The sequence below is a fragment of the Pteropus medius genome, unplaced genomic scaffold, assembly GCF_902729225.1.
Source record: "Pteropus medius unplaced genomic scaffold, Ma_sr-lr_union100, whole genome shotgun sequence".
In the NCBI taxonomy this organism is placed as follows: Eukaryota; Metazoa; Chordata; class Mammalia; order Chiroptera; family Pteropodidae; genus Pteropus; species Pteropus medius.
In genome coordinates, this window is record NW_024342471.1 from 18,992,852 (window position 1) to 19,011,879 (window position 19,028).

Sequence of the window (19,028 nt, forward strand, 5' to 3'; positions counted from 1 at the left end):
CCCCTGCCTCGCCCTGAGAGTTCTCCAGCCAGTTTCCCATCCCTCCACCTGCCTCAGCCTCAGAGTTTCCCTGGTCAGCTAGCTGAAGGCTGCCCCAGAAAGTCCTGAACTGGAGATCATCCAGGCACAGGGACTTCCGGGAAACCAGGCTCTCCCCTGTGATCGAGTTTGTTTCTCGTTGGCACAGGTCTAGACTCACCTGGCTCCACCGGCTCATGCCTTCTCAGTCAGAGTGGGGATTTTGCATTTGCTTTTTCACTTTACACTCACCAGTCGGGACTGCCCAGCAAGCCTGGCTAAAGGCAGAGCCACGTGGCCAGGGGAGCAGCTGAGACCTGGCCATGGCTACAGCCTGGGTCCTGGTGCCGGTGACCATGGTGCTGGGTTTGACTACAGCAGGCCCTGTCACTGCTCCCAAGCCCACCACAACCAGGAGCGGCTGCCACATCCATCCGTGGGTTCCGATTTCTGTCGCCTCATGGAGCCGAAGCCTTCAAAGCCAAGGACACGTTGGAAGAATCGCTCCTACTAAAAAATTAGCTGCAGCTCTCACCTCGTCCCAGAACCAGGAATGTGGGGCAGCTGCGGGTGTGGGAGCACTCTGTGGCTTTGCAGGCCAAGCTAGACCATAGCTGACTTGTCCCCAGGAGTCGTCGCGGACTAGCTGCTTTGTCAAGGCTCACTACAAAGCAGGCCCCAGCCCCTGTGGCCACCTCCACCACTGGCTGTGCCAAGTAGTCCCAAGGCTGCCTCGAGGCCTCTGTCACTTTCAACCTCTTCCGTCTCCTCAGTGAGACCTGAAACGTGTTGCCAGTGGAGACCCGCACATCAGAGAACCTGCGCCCACCCCCAAGCCGCCCGGGACCCACACCTTACTTACGCACTAAGCCCCACCGGGCCTTAAGTTATTTCCTCTCATCCCTTATTTACGAAGGTGCAGCCCTGACTCGTTATCATAGAAATGTTTATTTTTCTACTTTTGTAAACAGTAAGGAATTGGTAAAAAGAACCAGCTACCAATTTTCAGGAGACTGAGTGAACAGAGGAACATGTTCAACAGCAGGGCTGCAATAAGCAAAACTTGGACTCCGGCACTCTCTAAAGGGCAATCCGGTTTCTTCAGCAAACACATTTCAAAGAAGAAGAGAAAGATGGGGCCCCTACCGTCGATAGGGACAGTCCATTAGAGTCCATTAGAGTCCATTTTAAGAGCTACCTACCAATTGCAGTGTGGGGAACTTATCTGAGCCCCGATGCAAACAAATTGTTTTTAAAAGACAGATTTATGAGAAAACTGGACATGAGAACACTGACTGGATATTCGTTGCCATTAAGGAATTATTACAAAAATTCAGATATGATAATGGCATTGCATTTTAAAAGTTGTCATCTTCCAGATTCACGTACTGAGACAGTCACAAATGAAATCAATGTCTGGAATTTTGCTTCTAGGGAATTTAGGAGTGGGGAAGTGGAGGACAGGGAGACAGGAAACCACAAAGACCACAAGTTGGTAATTGCTGAACCACTGAAGCTGTTTTGTATAAAAAAGAAAAAAAAAAGTGGCTTAAGGAAGATAACAGCATCGGGGACCCAGCCCCATCCAGCTACTGCCTCATCCCCTACTTCACTGGGCTTCTGCCTCTGTCTCACATGGCTGCTCCATTCCAGACAGGAAGAGCTGGGTGGGAAGGACATGTCTCAGAAGCCACGCAAAGCGCTTTTCCATCCCAGGGACCCGACAGTCATGTAACGTCTGGCTGCAGGAGAGGCTTGGGAAAGGCACTTTTTATTCTGGATGGCCATGTATCTAAAAATCAGGGCTTCCACTACCAAGGGATAGAGGGACTGGATACAAGGGTTCAATTCGCAGTGTCTGCCACAGCGCTCATCCCTCCGAGACTGGAACAGGCGTGTGGGGTGCCACAGATCGGTGCTCGGAGCTGCCAGCAGAGCCAATGCTGTACAGCTGGTGGGCCTGATGATGTTTAAATATGCTTGTCATTTACATATACCAATTAAGCAATCTGCTTGAAGTCTCTGCTCCACTTTGGATGCAGAAGAGTGTCTGGCTTCCTTTGCTCTCCCAGGCTGGGTGCTCATCTCTGGGAAGCTGCTGTTTCTGGCAGCCAAGATGGTAGGTGTCATTTCCTATGCTGTAGCTAAAATCAAACCCAGCACCTGGGTCTTGGTCCGGCCTGAGGCCTGGATATTTGGTCAGCCAGTGCATGATGAAATGGAGAAATCTATCCATCCAGTCTCTTCCCCAGCAACTGAGCCGCCTCCTGGGGCCAATCCAGCAGAGGTCAGCATTTTGGGCACAGAGACCCTGCTGGTACTTGAGACCCGGATGTCCCCAAACCACAGCAACTCGTATACCACCCTTAAGCTTTTTGCCATATATTTTGTTTTTGAATCAACGCTCATTTATAAAAACACTTTAAATTAATTTTTAAAGGAATCGCCTATCATTGCTGTCGATAGAAAACATGATGGCCTGCCCTAAAAAACATGTAAGTGAAAACCTAGCTAAGATTCTGCCAAAGACTCCAGGTCTGACCCCTGCTTTCTCTTTGTTCAAGACAAGATAGCCTTAAACTGACTTCCTCTTTGAGGCATTTAAATGGATTGAAAGAGTTAATTTTTTTCCTAACACCCTTCAACGTTATTTAATGCCTGTCGGTCACCACCAACAGTCATTTCTCCTGGGCTATGCAGTCCCACTCCTGAGAAACATGCTTGCCCATCTGTACAATGGGGACCCTAACGGTACCTATCTTATAGGAGTGTTGAGATTATTATATGAGATCACGCATATAAAGTGCCTGGCTCAGAGTATGAGCATGCAAATACTGGCTATTCTCAGTTTCATGGAGAAAACGTCATGAAAAAACTAAATATGACTTGAGCGAAAAAATAAAAACCCAAAAACCTGAACAGCTCAAACTTCGAAGCAGCAGGGAAGGGGGGACATAAAATCCCAAACACTTTATTTAATAATGGAACATACTTTATTATTATTTTTTAAACCATCTCTCGACATTTCAACTCTTGGTAGAAATCAAATGCACAACATCTGCATCTTTAAATTAGCATATATTCAACGATCTCAATCACAGCAACCTCAGACAGTAAGATGCACACCGAGGAGGAGCACGGTCAGAGCACTTCGTGTTCCAGTCCACAAACACCGGACTCCCGTGATGATGCGCACACTGGACTCTCTCTCCTAGGATGAGTTAGTTCCTGCTTTTGTCCTCTGTGAGTTACGTGGCATCACAGTTGCTTAAAAGAGTGACTGTAGTGCTGGAGCGATCTGGAAATGGAAAACTAGAAAACTAGAGCTCTCAGGAGTGGGACAGGCATTGACACTTCTGAAATGTGAAAAGGAAGAACAACAAAGATGAATGCCCCAGATCGGGGTGGTCTTAGTAATAAAGTTGGTTGAAATTCAGCTTTATATATACACTGAATATCTACATGTGATCTACCAGATATATATATATATTTTAAAAAAAAAGAGCCATAGAAGATTTGAAAAACCTTATAATCATTCGAGCTGGAAGAACATCAGCAAATTGCAGTGGCCTCAGGATTCAGCCAGATTTAAATTTGCTCAAGAGCTGAAAACCTTCCACTGGAAAGCCCACTGCGTGTCAATTCCTGTAACATTCTGTACATCACAAACACTTATGGCTAAAATATATTATTAGTTCACAAAGAAGCGGTTTTATTTTCAAACTCTTGCCCCACTCCTGCTCTGTACCCCGGAAGGAGAATCTGGGGCTCGAGTCATTCGCATGAGGAGTTTAAGGGGCCTCCGGGTTTGGAAGCGCTTAGGCTCAGCTGAGAATCTCAGAAGACATGTCTGATGCGCTCACGCCAACTCCTGCCCACTTTTAGTGCAAAAAGATTGCAGAGTCCTGGAAACAGGAGAAGAGAGGACTGCGACGGGAATCTCAAACGAGCTTCCTTCTGTAACGAGACTCAAGAAGTTTGGAGTGTAAGGTTCACACTTGGCAAGTGGCAAAGACCAGGCTGTAGATCCCAGGTGAGGTTCCTGACTCGTCACTAGGTGATCAGTCTGCAGGTGCACAGAGCTCTCGGCCCGCATTCGCCCCCGAAGTGCACACTGGAGGTAGGTGTATAGATTTATTGTAGGGAAGACAGTGGCTCTCCGACTCAGGGACATCGTCTCTGCTCCTCCTCTGCCCCCACACTCTGCGTTACCCTCGGGCTGGGGTCAGTGGAAGACACAACACAGAAGAGCACGAGACCCTTCCTTGGAAGACTAAAGAACCCGGGGCATTTTTATAAATAGCTACATAATTAACGTTTTAACCACTTTGAAACGCACAGCAAGTTGAATATTTATTTAAAAATAAATCTCAAAAATATCTATGTACAGTACAGTAAGAAGGGCATGTGCAAACAACAGAAAGGGGGAAAGTCAGTTCTGCCGTGGAAAGTCCACACTTCCATGTGTCGGAGCAAAGTTCACAAACACCACAGGCTGAACGGAGCTGTGGCGGCAACAGGATGACATTCAGCTAATACTGGACTCGGTTCACTTTTGAAACCTGGGGGTGTGGGGCGAGCCATGGGCAGGGAGTCTGGGGGGGATCTTTATATCTGGGAAGGGGGCAGCAAAGGGATGAGCCATTGGAAGAGGCCCACTGTGGCCGGAGGGCTCATTTCACAAGCCAACAGGCCTCTAGCTTGCTGCTCCAGGTGGGCATGTGGAGGTGACCTGGAGGGTCCTTCCCAGTCCAAGCTGGCTTTGCAGTGGGAGGGGTGGGTGTGGCTTGAGTCCCAGAGATAGAAATCCTCCAAAAACAAAAAACAAAACAAAAACAAAAAAAAAGACATGAACTAGGGAGGGGAGTGATTAGTAAAAATGAATCTGAACGGAAGTGCCACCCTCTCCCTTCTCAGGCAACAAAGCAGCTATCGACTGAAATAACTGACTCGCTAAGTAAACTCCCACATGGCGCAGCCAACCCACGATCCCTGCATGGTCAAGTGCAGGTCTCTGCTTCCCACATCAGTGTGTTGACACTTCTTCCCCATGAAACCAGAAAGGTCAGTGGTGTAGCCCTTGCAGCAGGAAGGTACAAGATCCATTCTATCTATACACGAGATGGGAGAACTGGGTGGACTTGTAGTTCAGCTGGTTGTTGGGCATGAACTTGTGCAGCTCACTCTTTTTGCAGCAGGGGTCAAAATGGTAGGCGATGAGGCAGGCATCGCAGGAAACTTTTGAACACTGGGTGCAGGTGTTGGTGGCACCTGGGCGATTACAGAAGCCACAACGAGAGGTGGCTGCGGTGGAGGGCTTGGATTTTGAATGGAGGTGCGCCAGCCGGTCAGGGGCCTGAGTCTGGCCTGCATACTTTTCCCTCAGAGATGACCCGTGGGCCAGGCTGTCATGGGTGGAGGCCTTGCTGGGGAAGGCGCTGGGCTTGGAGGCCGGAGCACAGGGGAGCAGACTGTCGCAGCGCTGGCAGAGGGCGGAGCTGCAGGCCAGGCCGCAGTTTTGGCACTTGGATAGGGCGGACTCTTTGGCGGGGGGTGAGCGCTTGTGGTAGAGCGGGTGGGCATCATTTCTGACCAGCCATACATCCGGCCGCAGGGCGTCCTGCCTCCGGTATGTGGCCCTAGGTTCCGAGTCTGTGTACAGATCCACGTCATCCTGAGCGGAGAGGTATGTGCTGCGCATCAGGCCAAGGCCGTTGTTGGAGGAGGGGAGCAGAAGGTCATCCGGGCTGCCATGGGGGGAGCTGGACATGGTCAGGAGTGAGGGGGACGGGCGGATGATCTCGTCCTTGAGGTCGTCCCCCACGTCTGCTGCCACAGTCTCCTTCCGCAGGCTCAACGAGGCCTTCAGGGGCGGCTTCCGGCTCTCCCAGTAGCTGTCGTAGGCGTCCACTGACCTTGAGGGCTTGGTCACACGGGGCTTATAGTAGTCCTTAGCCGCCCGCTCGCTGGCCGACTTCTGAAGCGCCACGCGGGCCATCGAGGCTGTCAGGTGCTCCCGGCTCTCGGCCCGCCGCCGCAGGGCGTCGGAGCAGCCGCGCACATCCTCCGCACTGCTCTTACGCTCGCTCACGACGTCCAGCTCAGAGTAGCCCTTGTCCTTGACTTGTGAGTGGATTTCCAGCATCTGTTCACACTCCACTTTGGCCAGAAAGAGTTCGAAGGAGACCATCTTCACCTGGAGGGTCTCCACGAACTCTTTGAGCTTGTACGCAGTCCCCAACTCGGGCACGTAGCCCATGTAATTCAAGATGGTTCGGATGTCCTCTTCCAGTAACGTGGACTTGACATAATAAACGAAGGGGCCTGTGTAAGTCTAGGAGGAAGGGGGGGCAGAAAAAGAGGCGGGCCTGTCTCTCTGAGACACACAAGGGAGACTGCCTCAAAGCACAGGGCCTCCAAGTCTGAACGAGCGTGGGGAACCGCAGAAAGGGAAGGGAATGATCTCAACAGCTTCTCACTACAGAGGCAGAGGCTAATGCTTACCAACAGCGCAGCGTGCTGGTGTGAAGGAAGCGACACATCACTCCTTTCCTAAGTGTGGGGAACAAAGCCATTCGCTTTCTGCATGGGGCACAGCAGCTCTGCTCCCTACGAGGAGCAGGCAAACTCGGAAAGAGAAGGGACTGGATCAGAGGCAGGTGTCTGATGAAGACTGGAAATACTCCTTTCTGGCATTTCTGCAAAGGTCTGAAGTATATGTCAGGCTTAAGAGCCTGATTTGGTAGAAAGCCTCCTGAGCCATCACTACCTTCAAAATGACAGAGAAGTCCTTCTCCTGTTATGCCTGGACGTCCACGGCAGCCTCCTAACTGGTCTCCCCACCCCACTCCTGCCGCACTATGCTGCAGCCCGCACCAGCCAGAAAGATTCCCTTCAACTGTAAACTGATCCCAGCCCTGCCTTGCTTCCCAGCCCACTTCAGATAAATCCATGCCCTCTGCCCTGGGCTTCAAGGTCCTGCACAACCGGGGTGCTGCCTGCCTATCCGATCTCCAGGCTGCAGATGTGAGCTGTCAGGGGCAGGTACCCAGCTAAAAGAAGACACTGGACAGGAAGGCAAGGCCAGGGAGCTGGGAGGTAATCCTGGTTGTTATCTCAAAGGCAGTGGGGAACACGGGAGGGTCCGCGGGCAGAAGAGGGATGTGACTGGACTGGCATAAGTCCTCTCGAGACGGGTTGGAAGGGGCAAGAAAGTGGAAGGGAGACCAGTGTGGCGGGCCCTTCCCTAGGCCTTACCTTAATGCTTCTGAATTCCTTCTTCCACGGGTAGAGGAAGAGGTTGACACCCACCGTTTCCAGCATGCTGAAGGCGCAGTGTAAAGCCCGCAGGCTGGAGGAGCTCAGGGCGCGCAGGGAGCTCTCAACCACCTCGTAGAACTGGATCAGCCGGAATCGATAAAACGGATCCACCTTGTGCAGGCTGAGCAGGGTCGAGGCTGCCACCCGCAGGTGCTCGTCACCACCGGGTCGCTGCTTGCTGGGGGTGGTGTCCACTTTGCTCTCATGGAACTGCACATACTTCCGAAATAAGTCATCCTTATATTTTGTATCCATTGAACTGGGCTTCCCCATCCGATCCAGGGAGGGGGGCTACCTTATCTCCTCCATGGCCTCTGGGTTAGATGCAGGGACATTGCTATAAGCACTGACATGTTGCCCACCTGGACCAGCGGAGCACTCTGGAAGGGGAAGAACAAGAAGCACATCATTCCTTGAAATGGCCCACATGCCAGTTGTGGCTGCTAAGGCAAAACAAAACACAGAACTGGCCTGGAGTGCAGTGGGCACCACCAGCCCTGGGCTGCATTCTGCTCATTCACTCAGTGCATTTACTGAGCGTATACTACACCAAAGGTTATAGTGGAAACGCGACAAACGAGGCCCTTGCCTTGGCTGAGCTCACTAATGAAAAATATGATTGGGGGCGCCCGACTGGTTTTGTGGGAAGAAGGAAAAGTTTTAAAAGACTGACAGTTAAACCTGAAGGAGGAGGAGTGTGCCGGGCAAAGAGGTGGGCGAAGGGTGTCACAGCAGAGGCGTCAGCAGGGAGAAGGGCCCTGGGCTAACACTACCAGTGCTGACTACGTGCCAGGTGCTTATCCCATGCTAATGCATTCCGTCTTCTCAAACAAGGAGACGGGTATGACCAGTATCTCCATCCTACAGATGTGAAAACCAGGACGTAGAAAAGTTAAGAAACTTGCTAAAGTTACAGGACTATTAAGCAGCAGGCTGAGATCAGAGCTCTGCCAGTCACGCTCCAAAGTCCATGCCTTGCCCAGCATGTCCTGCTTTCCCAAGGCAGGGAGGAAAGAAGTGGCTATGAACAGAAAGAAGTCTACGTTGTGGCTGAAGCAGCGAGGAGAGGCGTGACACGAGACGAAGCTGCAGGCGTATGCAGCACCCTGGTCCCCAAGGCCTCGAAGAGCACTTAAAAATGCCACATTCCTTCCAAGAGCTGTGTGAAGCACCTGTCAGAGTTCAAAGCGAGGGGGAAAGGACCAGATGGAATCTGCGATTTTAAAGAGAGACTTAAAGAGCTGGCTGCTGGCCCCTGGACAGTGCCTTTATCTGCCTGACAGGCTGGCTCCCCTTTACCTGAAGAGCAGCTTACAGCAACGCTGGGAGAAGACACAGTGTTCTGAGCTGGGACACACAGGGTCTATACACTTGCTATCTGCTTGGCCACCCGTCAGTAGAACGAATACAGATCCAGCAATATTCCTGATACCACAGTGTTGGAAGCAAATCGCATTCACTGAGGGACACTGCCAGGGTAGACAACAAAGCACGGTGGTGACAAAGAGATTCTGAAGCCAGATTGCCTGGGTGTGAATCCTGGGTCTGCATCTCAAGGTTACCTGGGCAAATGACTCCACCTCTCCGGGCTTTCTCATATGGAAAAGGGGGTTAATAACGGTACCTGGAGTCCGGAGTTGTTAGAAGGATCGTATGCAGCCAGTCTACAAAGCTCTTCCCTGAGTGCTCAGAGGAAGCCCTTGATAGATGAGCAGCAGCTCCCGGTGTCTGAAGGTGCTGCCTCCCAGGATGCCAAGCACTCTCAGAATGGTAAGATCGGAGCGGGGCAAACATCTCTGGCCGGGCCGTAGATGTGCATTTCCACACTCTCCTGCCCTGCCTTTCTTGACCACAGCTCCACAGGTGCAGGGATCATGACAAATTACTCAGTAATGTAACCAAAGCACAGTGCCGGGGGAGGCCACGTGCTTCATAAATACCAGCTACCTGACTGAAGGAGGCTCCTGCTGGCAGTGGGAGACGGCAAGAGACTGAGAAAGAAGCTGCAGTGCGATGGGACAGACCTGTGGAGCCCTTCAGCAGATGTGAGTTCAGCTCCGGAAGTCCTAAAGGCCTACGAGCCCAGCAGCTATCACAAGGTCAATAAAATCACCCACGTCCCAATGACCCACTCGTCTGGCTTCTCCACAGCTTTGGGGAATAAGAAGCGAGACATGTAGGACACAGGGAGGCCACCTTCTCCCACCCATTACCCTGCCAGTGTTTCAAAAACAAACAGAACAGATAATAAGCTCTAGGAGCCCATAAGGCAAACACGAATCCACTTAGGATAAAAGCTACCTCCTAAGCAAGGTCAAAGGCTCTACGTGGTCAGATCCCTGCTCACCTCTCAAAGCAGCATTTCCCTTCTCTCAGTTCCACCCGCACGGACCTTTCTGTCTGTTCCTCAAACACGTTAAACTCATCTCTATCTCAGGACCTTTTTGCACACGTTGCTTTTCCATGTTCTTACTCTGATTCTTCCCATAGCTGGCTCACTCTCACTCAGGCCGCGGCTCAAATGTCGACCCTCAGTGGCTCTCCCTGACAGCCCCAGCTCAATAACTCCCTCCTTCCCAGTTATCCTGGGATAATCACCATCTGAAATTATCAACTTTATTTACTAGCTTCCTCTCTGTCTCCCCCTTTACCCAGAAAGCTCCACAAAGACAAGGACTGCACTTCTTTGTTCACCACGATGCCTGACACAGAGCCCGGCCCTTGGCAGGCGTTTGATACAACCGGTGAAATGAACGATGCAAAGAATGTAAGCGTTCAAGATACCGCTCCATCAGTTTCTCATTTAGCTCTCCCAAGAATCCTGGGAGATCAGCTAGAGAGGAAAGGAACAGAGGCTCCTCGACATGCTCTAAGTAGCTCAGGGCTAGCAAAGGGCAAGACTGCAAGCCTGGCCTTCTAACTTGGCACCTGTATTCCTCCCTCCACTCCAGGACTCCTGAGTTCAAAGAGTATTTATGCAGCTTCTACCTCGTGCCAGGCCCTGGGCTGGGTGCAGTGGGGGGATATGGGGTAGGTAGGAGCAGTAATGGACAGCAGTTGAGAAGACACAGCCTTGCCCTCAACTCCAGCCGAAAAAGCTTACTGTCTGGTATCAAAGTATGCATATTCTCTTAAAAAAATAAAACTGTATTGCAACTTGAAAGAAGACATCACTGTCCTTGCTAATAAAAACCCACATGCATTTACCAATTTTTATTTATCAAAGAGAAGCTTCTATCCTGCCTCTGTCCCCAAAGACTGTCTTTTTGGTACAATGAGAACAATCTAAACAGAGGGACAGCAAGCCTCCTAAACACTGCTGTGAGTTTTCTGCAAGGAAGTCAGCCTCCAGCCCATAGAAGCTGATTTTTTTTTTTAAGTCAGCCACCCTCAAGCTCAGTGTCTGCCGCTCTGAAATCATACCATAATCCACACCCTTGTTTGTTGCTGCCAAACAATAAAGAAAGAAAAGGATCCAAACAGCCCAGTTGGTGTTCAAAACCCTAAAGTCAAGGATGGGAAACCCATCTAAGAAGTCTCGAACCGACCTAGGCAAGAGAGGAAAAGGGTGAAAGAAAATAAATGCTAAAAGACAGTTAAAGAAAGGAAAGCGAGAAGGAAATAGTTATCCTACGTGCTAAGCTTTGGGCTTTTCCGATTCAACTGCGTCAACCCGCTTCATCCGCACGACAACGCTATGAGGAAACCAACAGAGCTTCAAAAGCTCAGGACTGCAATATGAACCTGGGCTGGCCGGCCCTGAGGCCTGTGCTTTTTCCCATTTCTCTCACTCATTTATTGTTACACTTAGTACCATTCACTGAGGGATGAGTACATGAGGGCCTTCTACTGAGGCTCAATAAAAATTAATGAAATCCATCCAACAGCCCCAAGGTTATAGAAGAGGAAACTGACGCTCGGAGAGGACCAAGTCACAGGCTAGAAAGAAATACAGCTGAGATCTGAACCACGGTCTGATGCCAAAGCCCTGATTCAAGCTCTGGGCTGCACAGCTTTCATTTATTTTTATTTTTTTTTTTAGGCGAGGCAACCCTTGGTTGACCTCACAGATTGCAAGGACCTTGTCAGCTTACGATCCCTTATTTTTTAATTTTTTTACGCCTACAGCACCTGCTTTTCCTAGGTGGTCTCCCATCCAAGTACTAACCAGGCCAGACCCTGCTTAGCTTCTGAGATCAGATGGGAACGGGCTTGTTCAGGGTGGCATGACTATAGACTGCACAGCTTTTAAGTAAAGCTGCCCTGCTACATCTGCTGGACAGCACTACTTCAAAGGGCTCAGCTAAGCTAGAATGCCCTGTGGCCGGGCAAGCAGAGCTGAGTTCCAAAAATTCCTGTAGTAGCAAAATTCATATCTTCCCACACAAAATTAGGCTAGAAGAGCTACAAAGCTCTATGATGTAAGCTCAAGGGCCAAGGAAAGAGGCTGGCCAGAGACCGGCCAGTGGTAAGGCAGCTGACATCATCCGTCCTGAATACATTTTCTGAGAATACAGACCACATTATAACTGGTCGGGTCATAGCTGGTATCTTTTCTGAGCACAGAACCAGCAATCTATTCCCAGCACTCTGCAAGAAACAAAAACACGCTCACTGCAAAAACAGCGTGGTTACAGGAGACCAGACAGCGCGGTGACACAAGCTGTTAATTTCTCCAAGCAACCCAAGGACTGGAAAGCCAAGACGTGCCAGTCTGGCAGATAAAAAAAAAAAAAAAAATGGCACTGTGAACATCCCTGACAGTGTCAGATAGGTGCCTAGAGCCAACGGGCCTGGTCAGCACTTCCTGCACCCATAATATCTGGGCCCCTTTGAAAAGCAAATCAATGAAGAGACAGATATCACAGTCAGGGAGGGGGTGGCTTTTTAATTTATTTTTTTAAACATCTCAAAAGAAAGCTGTGTCTGTTTAAAACCCTACTGATGGATTTGAAATGATTCTGGGTAGCAAAGCATTAGCTTGGCTTTACCTCAGCTGGCCCATTCAAGCAGAAATGTTCCCCAAGCAGCATTTGAAGGCGCCCCCTCCCTGCACAGACAGGAGCTATTTTGGTCTCAGCACTGCCCCAGTCCACAGGTTTACAGATCTAGCTTCAGCGGGCTCAGAGTTCCTTCAGCCTCCAAACAGCACCAGGGTGAGAGCAGTTCAACCCCCTCCACCTCCGCACCCGACTCTTTTGCACTCATTCCAAGACCGAGGCTCCAAAGACACAGCCAAGGCACCTTCCACTGGTTGTGAAACACCAGAGAGTCCCCACACCCCAACTGGATTCCAGAAAGATACAGAGACAGGCCTTCCAAGCCTCTGAAAATAACCTCGGCGGTGCTGAAATTGGGCTTCCCTAGTGGCAGCTGCCTCTCGGAGGGGCTCTGAAAGAAGCGGTTTTGTCTCCCTGCAGGGGACAGAAGCTGGCGGCTGCTATTCCCAGCCTGATAATTCCTACAGCCCCGGAGAGCTACGTCAGTTGTGAAAAATACCCTTGTCCCAAACTCGGGCCCTCCCCACGGGTCTGCGAATGAATTAACAGCAGCTATCATTTACTGGACGCCTGCTGTATGCCAGAGACCGTGCTTCACACGCATCTCATCCCATCCCCACTACGGTACTAGCAGGGAGGTTCATTCCCATTTAACAAATTAGGCAACTGAGGCTCGGAAGATGAAATGACTTGTCCAAGGTCACACAGTGAGTACAAACCCAAGTCTGCCGCCAAAAACTGGGCTGGGGGCCACCGAGCAGTAACTGCCCCACGGTGGAATCGGGGTGTCCTCCTGCTTGATTAGTCGCCGAAGAGGGGGTGTTCCTCCTGAGCTTCCCTGAACCACCCTTGGCTGGTCCTAGGTGTCTGCGAGGCAGCCCTTGGGGGAGGACAAGGTGAGACCCCGGGGCGCCGAAAAGGCCGGCCCACCACCAGTCGCCCCGGCCAGCCGGTCGCGAGAGGACTCGGCTCCCTGGCCGCCAAGCCCCGCGGAGTCGGGCGCCCCCTGCGCCCGGGGAAGCCCCAGAGGCCGTTTCCGCCCGCGGCTGCCCACACTCACCCAAGCACTGCCGCCGAGGACGCCCCGGCCGGGGGAAGCAAGAAGGAGCCGCGGCCGCCGCCGGAGCCGGGCCCGGCTGGGCTCTCGCCGCTCCGGCCGGCTGCAAGAGACCGAAACCAGTACTCCGGGGCCAGCGGCGACCCGGAAACACTCGGCCAGGAAGTGACGTCCCTAGGAGGCGGGCCCAAAGGGAGGCCAGGCCGCGGCTGCGCGCTGGGCCGGGGAAAGGCCGATGCCCATGGGCGGCGAAGGAAGAAGCGGGAGGCAGAAGAGCAAGCCCAGAAGCCGCAGAATCCCGCTTTGAGGACTAAAGGACTGCTGCCCCGAGGGGGCTAGGACCCGGAAATAAACCGGCCGGAAATTACGCACACCGTCGGCCCCGGAATGGCAGCTAGCCGGGTTGTCATGGAAACCGCTAAGCAGCCGGATGGTGGCGTCTCCGAGCTGCTAACGCAGACTGAGCGACCCCCGGACCTGACCTCGTGGAGATGATCCCCGAAGTGCGCCTGAGCGGGAGCTGACAGTTGGATCCCTCGCCTCCTTTTTTACAGGCGAAAATACCGAGGCTTAAAGAGCGCAAGAGATGCCCAGGATCACCTGATACTGAATCTAGCCTTGGGAGGACTGTCGATGTTACAGTCGCTAAGAGTGGGGTCCCAGCTTTGCCTTTACCAGTTATTATCTGTGTGACCTTGATCAAGTTACTTACTTAACCTCGCCGAGCCTCAGTTTTTTCACCTGTGAAATGGAATAATAGTAGTACAGCCTCATGAGATTCATATGAAAATTAAATGAGTTTATAATTAAATGAGTTTATATATGGAAACTGCTTATTACAATAGTTGGCATATAGTAAGGATCTAAATAAGTTTTGCTTTTTTAAATGGAAGTCAGCATTGGGGAAGACCAAGGCAAAATATTGCCTCCTCATCTTGTGACTTATCACCAGTCACCTGGCAGTACCCAGGGGGTCTACATTGGCATCGATACTGGTGGCTTGTCACTTCACTTAATGGATTTGTCTATACTCCCACCCACCACATTGCCCGTGAGCTCCCTGAGAACTTGGTTTTGTGGTTCACCACTCACTGAATCCTTAGTGCTTGCAAAGTCAAAACTGATAAACATACTTGTGATTGAACCATTTATTCTCTCTCTCTTACCTATCTAGACATTTATTAAAGACTCAGAGCCTACTCCATGCTAAGTTCTCTTCCTCCAACATGCACTTGGCTCCCTGGACTTACCATGCTCTTCTCCCTTCTGGCCTCTGTGCCTCTACATGCTGTTCATTCCACGTAAATGTCTTTCCCCTCACCTTGTCCCTTCCTTGCTTTCTTGGCTTCCAGCCCCAGCTCAGCCCTTACACCTTTTCTGAAACTCCCTCTGATTTCTCCAGGCAAAGACCTGCCTTTCTCTGGTTCCCCACAACAATGCCATAATTTTATCTCAGCTCTTACCACAGTGGATTAGATATATTTTTAAATCTGACCCCCCCACACACACACACACACAAGACCTGGAGCTTCTTATACATCTGTGTTTTCCCTGAGCTTTGAATATGTCTGGTCATGAGGTACCTAACAGATGTTCCTTGATCGCAGGATTCCCTCTCCCAGCCTTGGTGACCCCAGCTAAAGCTGATGAGTCTTATCTCAGGCGTCAATGACATAATACATGGGGAAGCATTCAGAGAACCAGCAACCTGCTATTCAAACAGCAGCGATTACTATATTTATCTGTTGCTATCTTAGTCCCACTCAGGGTCTTTGTATACTTCAGCCTTTATCAGCTCACGTTTAAGCTCCTCCCTTAATCACCCAAGAGGTGATGGTGTTTACAGCAATTCCAGGTATGAAAAACTGTCCCACCCGAACTCTCTGCCTTTACAACTCATAATTGTCCTTTGGAAACTGTTTCAAGACTGCATGAGACTGCTAATAAGTCCCTTCCAGCTCTGTGGCTCTGTGACAGACAAAAGGGAAACAGATTTTAAAAAAGGCTTTACTAGTAGATGACCCCAGTCATTGAGACTTGGTGGCATTTTGTATCAAGAGTCCCAAAGTCTCCGAATAGAGCCGTGTTTCTCATCTTTTACACAGGGTTGAAGGCCTGAGAGTTCTCTGCTTAATGACATGGAATCACAGGAACATCTTTTTCAGATCTTATTACATAATGATTAGCAGATTATATAACAGTCATATGACAATGATCAGCTACGTCTACTTCCTAAGATCCAATAACACGAACAATCTACCTACTTCTTTCTATTTTTTGGGGTTTTTTTTCCAAAGCACAAAAGTAACACATGAATTCCAACAACGTGTTTAGAACAAAAAAAGAAAAAGCAATCCTATGACCCAGCAACTTGATTTCTTGGACTGTACCAGAGAAATAAGCATAAGTGCACAAGAGATCTTTTGTATCATTGTTTATAATGCAAAACAAAACCAAAAACATTCTAAATGTCCATCAATAGGGGAATGGTATGACTATTACGTGTCGCTTTAAAAGGATACTAATGACTATTGTATACTGCTTTAAAAGGATCATTAAACCTACTGTGGAATGAAAAAGGAAAGATATACCCTGAAATGGAAAACAAAACATCAACCAATACTACATATTTTCTAAGGAGATATATATATATATTCAACTGAGGACAATAATACAAATATAGGTCATTGATTTTTTAAATCATTCCACAAATACATGTTATGTGATTTTTATTAATTTCTTTCTTTCCTAGAAGTCAGTAAGCTCCATAAAGACATAGCTATATTTGTTTTGCTTACAATTATATCACTACTATCTACTATATATACATTACCCCACACACAATAGGAAGTTCATCAAAATTTGTTTCTGATGGAAATTTTCATTGAATGTCAGATTTGATGTTAGGTTTAAAGGGCATAACTGTGAGCAAGACAGACACAGCCCCAGCCCTCAAGGAGTGTACAGTCTCCTTATCAGAAAGACAATATGAAATAGGAGTAGGATGAACTAAAAACCCATAATGCAGGATAGACAGTGGTAAATATTATGAGTGGGGTGTAGAGCTTAGAGAATGGAGAAGTAACCTCTGACAGGGCAAATTGGGGAGGGCCTCAAGGAGGAGGTGGCATTTAAGCCGGGCTTTGAGTGGGACACGTGAGGTTCTCCAGCTGTCCTTTCAGCTGGAGGGAAGAAAACAATCAAAAGCAAAGACTTGAAATTGAAACAACCGCCTACAAGCGTAGGTGGGCGTAACTAGGCACAAGAGTGCTACAGTCTGATTCTGTGTAGTACTGGAAATTAGTAAAAATGTAGTGTGAGAGCACCTGGCTCACTGCAAGTATTCAGTACATTCTTCAGTGCAAAAACAAATATTATTGACCCCTTCCGTGCTCCAGCTGATTTTGCCAATTTCCTCACTGTGGTGGTGTGGTCAGATATTCGGGGTTTCTGAAGAGGAGCTAGAAGTCCAGATTTTCAAATGAATCTTCTCAATTATAAACACCGTGTGTAAATAAACGTCCTAGTTCCATCTGTTGAGAGAGCCTACCAGGAATGCCACCCCTGTAGCAACGAGGATCTAGCACCCAGATTTTGCTTTCTAAATACCATTCTCCACTAAAAGGAACCAAGCCTCCTTGGAGAAATGACTGATTCTCAGGCCGAGGCAGAGAAATTACAGTATGCACCAGGAACATCTTTTTGAGCCAGAAACTAAGGAAATGCCAACAGAATGATGAGACATGTCAAAAGGACACAAAAGGCAGGTTGGAGAGGCTCCTATTGGCCAACGTGGGACAATTTGAACATCAAAATAAGTAACGATAGTGAAGGGGGTCAACAATATTTGTTTTGAATTTACTGAATGCTTGCTGTGAGCCAGGCACTCTCATACTACATTTCCACTCATTTCCGCTACATAGAATGAGACCGTAGTGCTCTCGTGCCTAGTTACGCCCACCCTAATAGAAGCCTCAAGGCGGCTGCAGCTTCCCTTTTCCTAGCCCTGTAGCTGAACAGTAGATTGTCCCCAGTAGCTTGACCCAGAGTTTGGCATGTGCCTTGCCATAGAAAGTTGCTCTGAAACTTATGATTAATGCCCTTATGCTTACTGATCAGAATCCTTCTGATCTAGCATTCTTTCCAGACTCCTCCCATCTTTGTTCCTGGATTGCTAACGCCACCAGAGGACCACGTTGCCAGAGGAACGGCTCCGTGAAGCACAACAGACCCCCACCCCCACCCCAGAACTGTCACGCAGCCTCGGAACTAATGCTCAGATTTTCCCTTAAATACCCTAAGCCAGACTGAGGAAGGAAGGCAGTTTTGAAGGTGTTAACCTGCTGCCTTCTCAGATCACTGATGCTCTGACAATAAATGCTTATTCTAAATACCAACTCTTGTGTCGATCTATCGGCTGCGTGGCATAGGCAGCGCAAGCCCCGGACTCGGTTGCCCTCTGGTTTCAATAATAACACGTTATAATACCTTAGTGAGAGTGGGGGAGAAACCATGATCCTATACTTATACCAAACATAAAATACTGTGCTTTCCAGAAGAATGTGTCTGAGGGCTATATGGCCCTGGGTACCAGGTCTGACCCCTGCCCTAAGGATGGATGGAAAACAAGTAGTCCATCTGGTTAGGCATATGATTGCACAAGGTGAACTGGGAAATCAGGGTGATGAGAATTCAGCCCAGTCTCTGAGGACCTGGCATGTCAGTCCAAGAGTCTGGATTTGACCCCGTGGGCACCTGGGAGCTACTGAAGGTCTGTGAACAGGAAAGATGGTGATCACAGCCCTTGCTCTCCAAATTAGGTGTTTGGTGCTAGGAGGTAACAAGGTATAGTGGATAAGAAATCAGTTTCTGCAGTCCCAAGAAGCATGGCACAATGGAACAGAAATGGTTCTGCAGCCAGAAGATCTGGGTTCAAGTCCCCAGTACAGTATTTAGTAGCCCTGTGAGTTGGGCAAGACCCTCTAAGAAGCTGGACTCTGAAGCCAGAATTACCTGGGTTCTACTTCGCTGTTTACTATGTATGACCTTGGGCAAAATGATATAACCTTTCTATGCCTCAGTTTCTTTTTTGTGAGATGAGAAAGATAACAATAATATCTGCTTCCATACTGGTTAGGAGTCCACTCAAGCATTTGACATTATGCATTATGCATTAGCTATTATTGTTGATCCTTTTTTTTTTTTTTAAGCAAATGCAATAATGCGTAGAAATAACTTTACCCTGTGCCTGGAAGGGGGTGAGCCTGCAGCTAATGTCATCCATGATGAAGATCAGTGTTGTGCAACATGAATTTGCTGGGGGCTAAGAATTCCAGCTGGTTCTCAAAGCTCAGCATTCACTCTGACCTCCCACTGGTGGAGGAAGGGCTAGGGGCGGTTAGTAACACGGAAGAAGACTCCTCTTGAAATGAAAGCTGGCACAGTCAGCCTTCCTCACAAGAAGAAAGGCTCTCCCCCCATCCTCTCAATATAAACCCAACTGCCAATCACTTCAAAGGCTTTATCTCTGCCTCGGGAGCTACCCACAAGTCCAAAGGTAACCCAACTGGCTTAAAGCTGTTTATTAGTGGGATCCACAGCCCAGCCCATCTCTCAGAAGACACAGTCTCGGG

The 19,028-nt window shown here is 49.3% G+C and overlaps 1 protein-coding gene and 1 pseudogene across 2 annotated transcripts; both read right to left on the bottom strand.

The window, feature by feature from the left end:
- Nucleotides 1–2,992: 2,992 nt before the first annotated feature.
- SPATA2 (spermatogenesis associated 2) lies at nucleotides 2,993–13,558 on the bottom strand. 2 transcript variants are annotated; one of them, XM_039864577.1, is made up of 3 exons: nucleotides 13,399–13,558; nucleotides 7,276–7,718; nucleotides 2,993–6,352 (listed from the first exon to the last, which is right to left on the bottom strand). In XM_039864577.1, the coding sequence occupies exons 2-3, from the start codon at nucleotides 7,609–7,611 to the stop codon at nucleotides 5,126–5,128; spliced, it is 1,563 nt and encodes a 520-aa protein (XP_039720511.1). In that variant the 5' UTR covers nucleotides 7,612–7,718; nucleotides 13,399–13,558; the 3' UTR covers nucleotides 2,993–5,125. The 2 variants fall into 2 exon arrangements, with proteins under 2 accessions (XP_039720511.1, XP_039720512.1); XM_039864578.1 differs by lacking the exon at nucleotides 13,399–13,558 and adding an exon at nucleotides 8,638–11,183.
- Nucleotides 11,458–11,576, bottom strand: LOC120604104 (uncharacterized; annotated as a pseudogene).
- Nucleotides 13,559–19,028: the final 5,470 nt, after the last annotated feature.

Bases quoted from the DNA above. Each gene is read 5' to 3' on its own strand.
- SPATA2 (XM_039864577.1), bottom strand. From the start codon at position 7,611: ATGGGGAAGCCCAGTTCAATGGATACAAAATATAAGGATGACTTATTT. The intron at 6,353-7,275 runs GTAAGGCCTAGG...CCTTCCTCCTAG, and splicing joins AGGAATTCAGAAGCATTAAG to ACTTACACAGGCCCCTTCGT.